Consider the following 4,057-nt stretch of genomic DNA (forward strand, 5'->3'; position numbering starts at 1 on the left):
GGCATCACATAAGGGAGAGAAGGTGAGATGGGGGAAATGTGCATGTTGCAAGTTGGAGGGGCAGCTAGACAAATATATGCACACATGTGAGGGCACACTCACAAACGTAGACACACACATACAACCCATTATAATTTAAGCAGCTATAGTTTAACACACATGTGAGGAGGGGTGTAGGCCAGGAGCTCTGCTTTTGTTCAGGAGGGATTTATATAGCTATTTTTTTGTAGTAAGCACCACTTGCAAGCCTTGCATACATATTCTATACCCCCTCTCACACACACACACACATGACCTTCTCATCGGAAGAGCATCACATGGTTTGGCAAGCTCACAAGAACGTCACATGCTCTGCAGCTTCCAAACACCAGCTACTTGCGCAGGCTACTTCAATATGCAAGCAAATATACACACACTCTCATTCAATGGCCTCCTCTCTCTCTCTCTCTCGTTCCCTCTCTCCACACACACAGTCACGGTGTCACCCACACGCTCTCAGCCTCTCTCTAGGCTTTTCGCTCTGAGCTCCCATCAGTTCGCTGCTTGTCGCCTCATCCATCGCTCTACCCACTCATTGGTGCAGCTTGTGAAGCGCAGGGGTGTGTGGTGAGAGAGAGTGACTGTGTGTGTACTCCTTAATCCTCTCTCTTTACCCTCTGAATTGCCTTGCTATAAAGATTGGCCTACCAGTCCCTCTCCTGCTACTCATTTTCGCCCGGTTGCTAAGCAGCTCTCTATCTCTCTCTTCTCTCTCTCTCTCTCTCTTTTGCTCACTTGCATCCCCCGAGGTTGATCTGTCTCTCTCTCCCTCTTCACTCTCTCACATACATACACACAGACGCAGCACACGCTCGTCTCACTCCCGTACTTCTTGTAGGTCGAATTCTGACCGCCTGCGTATTTGCTAAAGCCCACAGGAAACTCTCTCTCTCTCTCTCTCTCTCTCTCTCTCTCTCTCAAGTACACTATCACCTCGTGATCTGCATTAAACCATATAATCCCACCGCTTGCGTTTCTGTGTGCTGTTGCCTTGTACATCTCTCTCTACATATCCAACCCACAGTCCACTCCATAGCCATCCGCCCTTTAGCAGAGAAGGTACATTCACCACCTTTTACACACACGCACAGACAGTCTCTCTCTCTCTCTCTCTCTTCCAATCTGAGGAGTCAGGACGAAATGGAGGGAATTGTGTATGTAGCTAGCCCTTCCAAAACAACCAATTTTGCGCACACCTATGGAAACCTCTTTCACGTGCTAGCGGATGCTCAAAAGCATGGCAGCGGGGAAGACATGCTTGAATCAGTACAGCAAGAAAGTCCTCGAGTTTTGTCGGTCCTCTCCTCCTTGCTAGAACGGATGGTGGCGAAGAACGACGTCTACGTTGCCCATTACGGCTACGCGCTCAGTCCTCTGCATCGGCTCACCCTTTTCCATGGCCTCAGAGCCCCTTCTATCAGTGTACCAAAATATGTGGAGAGGATATTCAAGTATGCAAATTGTAGCCCTTCTTGCTTTGTGGTGGCATATGTGTATTTGGATCGCTTCATTCATCAGCAGCCCGGGATGCCGTTAACGTCCTTGAATGTCCACCGGCTCCTCATCACCAGCGTCATGGTTGCGGCAAAGTTCTTAGATGATGCGTAAGTATTGTTAAATTTCTGAATTGCCACTGTCGATTTTTCTGTCGGACTAAGCTCGATTTCATCATCACATTCCTCGATTGTTTGCTTAGTTTAGAAGCACTAATCATGTAGCTGTGATGCTCAAATTTTGAGCAAAATTGATTGTTTAACATCTAGCTGACATGTGAGTGCATGATTTTGCAGATATTACAACAATGCATACTATGCGAAAGTGGGCGGTGTGAGCACGCACGAAATGAATAGATTGGAATTGGAATTCCTTTTTCGGCTTGGTTTTCGGCTGCAAGTCACGGTGCAGGTATTTGAGAGCTATTGCTCGTACTTGGAGAGGGAGGTTGCCGGGTTTCAGGCATCTGACATTAAGGTGGAGAGGACACCTTCTTTGAATATGCCATTGCAAGGAAAACATTGCATTACGGGGGCTGTCCATCAAAGGGAAGTGCATGAGGCAGAGCCACAGAGTAATGTGTATGTTCCCATCAACATCATGGAACCGGTGTCGTGAATCCGCACGGATTCATGACTTTGGCATATGTACTAATTTGTTTGGCCAACGTAGAGCACTTGTACATCACATTCTGGGTTCAAGTGCAATGCTCCCTACTGATGATCAACTGAGGGTGGACAATTTCGAGGGGTCGCTTGCGTCTACTTACAATGCAGGCAAATTCTGGCATTTTGAGCAATTTTCTCATGTCTTTCAAGGAGCATCAGGCCCGCAGCACCGTTGTGCGACATATTGCAAGCAAAATATTTGGCATCTTGACCACACTCTGGTCTCTACCACCATATGAAGACGCAAAGTGATTTGGAGAAATGCACAAAGAGCATGTTGCTGATTTATCACTACATATTGAGTGCATTGTAGAGAGGCAATTTGACTTGTGAGGCACACCTCATAGATGGTCTCAAATGATGTGTGTAGAGGGGGCTAGTAGTGTACATGCCCGGTAGCTGCCTCGCAGGCCAAGATCGACGCCACCGTACATTTGATCTCCTCATAACCACGTCTTACATTCCACATGCTACTTAATTATAGTCTGGTTGTTTCTAAGAGAGGAAGCAGTTATGCAGCTGGCAAATGTGGTGATGATGTGGGCTTTCCACCGACGGGCATGCGAGTGGGCGCCAGGCGGTGGCAAGCTGTTGATGAGCGGGGAGGTTGATGATGATGATGGCCAGCAAATTAGTGTGTGATGAGCTGGTGCCAGCCATGTTATGTTGTTGGCACGAATGGCGACCAGTGTGTATGAAAAAGGTTGCCGTGCACAAGGACTTGATGCCCAGCTCTCTCTCTCTCTCTCTCTCTGTCTGTGTGTGCGAGTCTGCTGCTGTTGCTTTGGTGCTGCGTAGAAGAACGCTGTCAACGTCGTCGCTGGCCTTTTCCTCTTCTGTTACTTTATTCTATGGTTTATATATGCATCCATGTTACTTACAGTTTTGTTGGTTTGCCCCCCCTCAACGCGTCTTGAGTTCAAAACTTCTATGATTTCTTCTCTCTCTCTCTCTCTCCACACACACACACACACACATAAGCACCCGGTCATGAGTTCAAAACTCCCACTCTCTCACCCAAGTGTGGTAGATTGCCATTTCCCTCTTGAATAACAGGTATTGAGTAAAAGTCTCCTCGTCATATAGATCTTTAAGGTCTTTTGAAATAGTTTCCTTCAAGGTTAAAATTCTCTTCTCTCTCTCTCTCTCTCTCTCTCTCTCTCTCTCTCTCATTGGGCCTACTTTCACCTCAAAAGGTAGTAACCTCCTTGCAAATTTGTAAGCATAGCACGGGAAGTCCTTTTAGCCTCAATTTTGAATGTAAAAAGGTAGCATTTAAAGGGAAACAATTCACACATAAGTAGAAAATGGTGTTGTATACCCATGGAAAATCTACGAGTATGTAGCAAAAAGATGGGAGAGGAAAATAAGGAGATGTCTCTCCCTCTCATTGTTTACTACGACGCCTTCTTCTGTCCCCCCCATAATTGCCACCTTTACAAGTTTGCATGCCTTGCTCAACTCTCTCTCTCTCTCTCTCTCTCTCTCTCTCATCCATCCATCCATCCCACACACACACACACACACACACATACACACCACAGGCTAAAGCATCACTCAAGTGTGCACAAAAGCATCGGCAAATCATAAGCTCTATGTCGTTTTCATCAGACGCGAAGGGAAGACCTTTTCCCACTTTATCACCTTGAAGGCATGTGTCCTTACACATGAGAGGATAGAGGAAAGGAACATAGAAGATGGGAAGGGAGTCACATACAATTGGCAGGGTAGAAGATTGGAGAGTCTTCAAACTGTCAAAGAATTTAACACTTACTTTTAGAATCAACGGAATTTAACTCAAGTACACATTGAAAACACTTTAACCATGTACATAATTCAAAGAGAATAACCAATTA

General features: G+C 46.1%; 1 protein-coding gene across 1 annotated transcript; it reads left to right on the forward strand.

Moving 5' to 3' along the window:
- Positions 1–270: 270 nt before the first annotated feature.
- On the forward strand, positions 271–3,083 carry LOC147456243 (cyclin-U4-1-like). The gene is made up of 2 exons (XM_086514777.1): positions 271–1,643; positions 1,830–3,083. The coding sequence occupies exons 1-2, from the start codon at positions 1,180–1,182 to the stop codon at positions 2,149–2,151; spliced, it is 786 nt and encodes a 261-aa protein (XP_086370903.1). The 5' UTR covers positions 271–1,179; the 3' UTR covers positions 2,152–3,083.
- Positions 3,084–4,057: the final 974 nt, after the last annotated feature.

The sequence above is a fragment of the Adiantum capillus-veneris genome, chromosome 6 (assembly GCF_014529385.1).
Source record: "Adiantum capillus-veneris isolate H3 chromosome 6, ASM1452938v2, whole genome shotgun sequence".
NCBI classification, from domain to species: Eukaryota; Viridiplantae; Streptophyta; class Polypodiopsida; order Polypodiales; family Pteridaceae; genus Adiantum; species Adiantum capillus-veneris.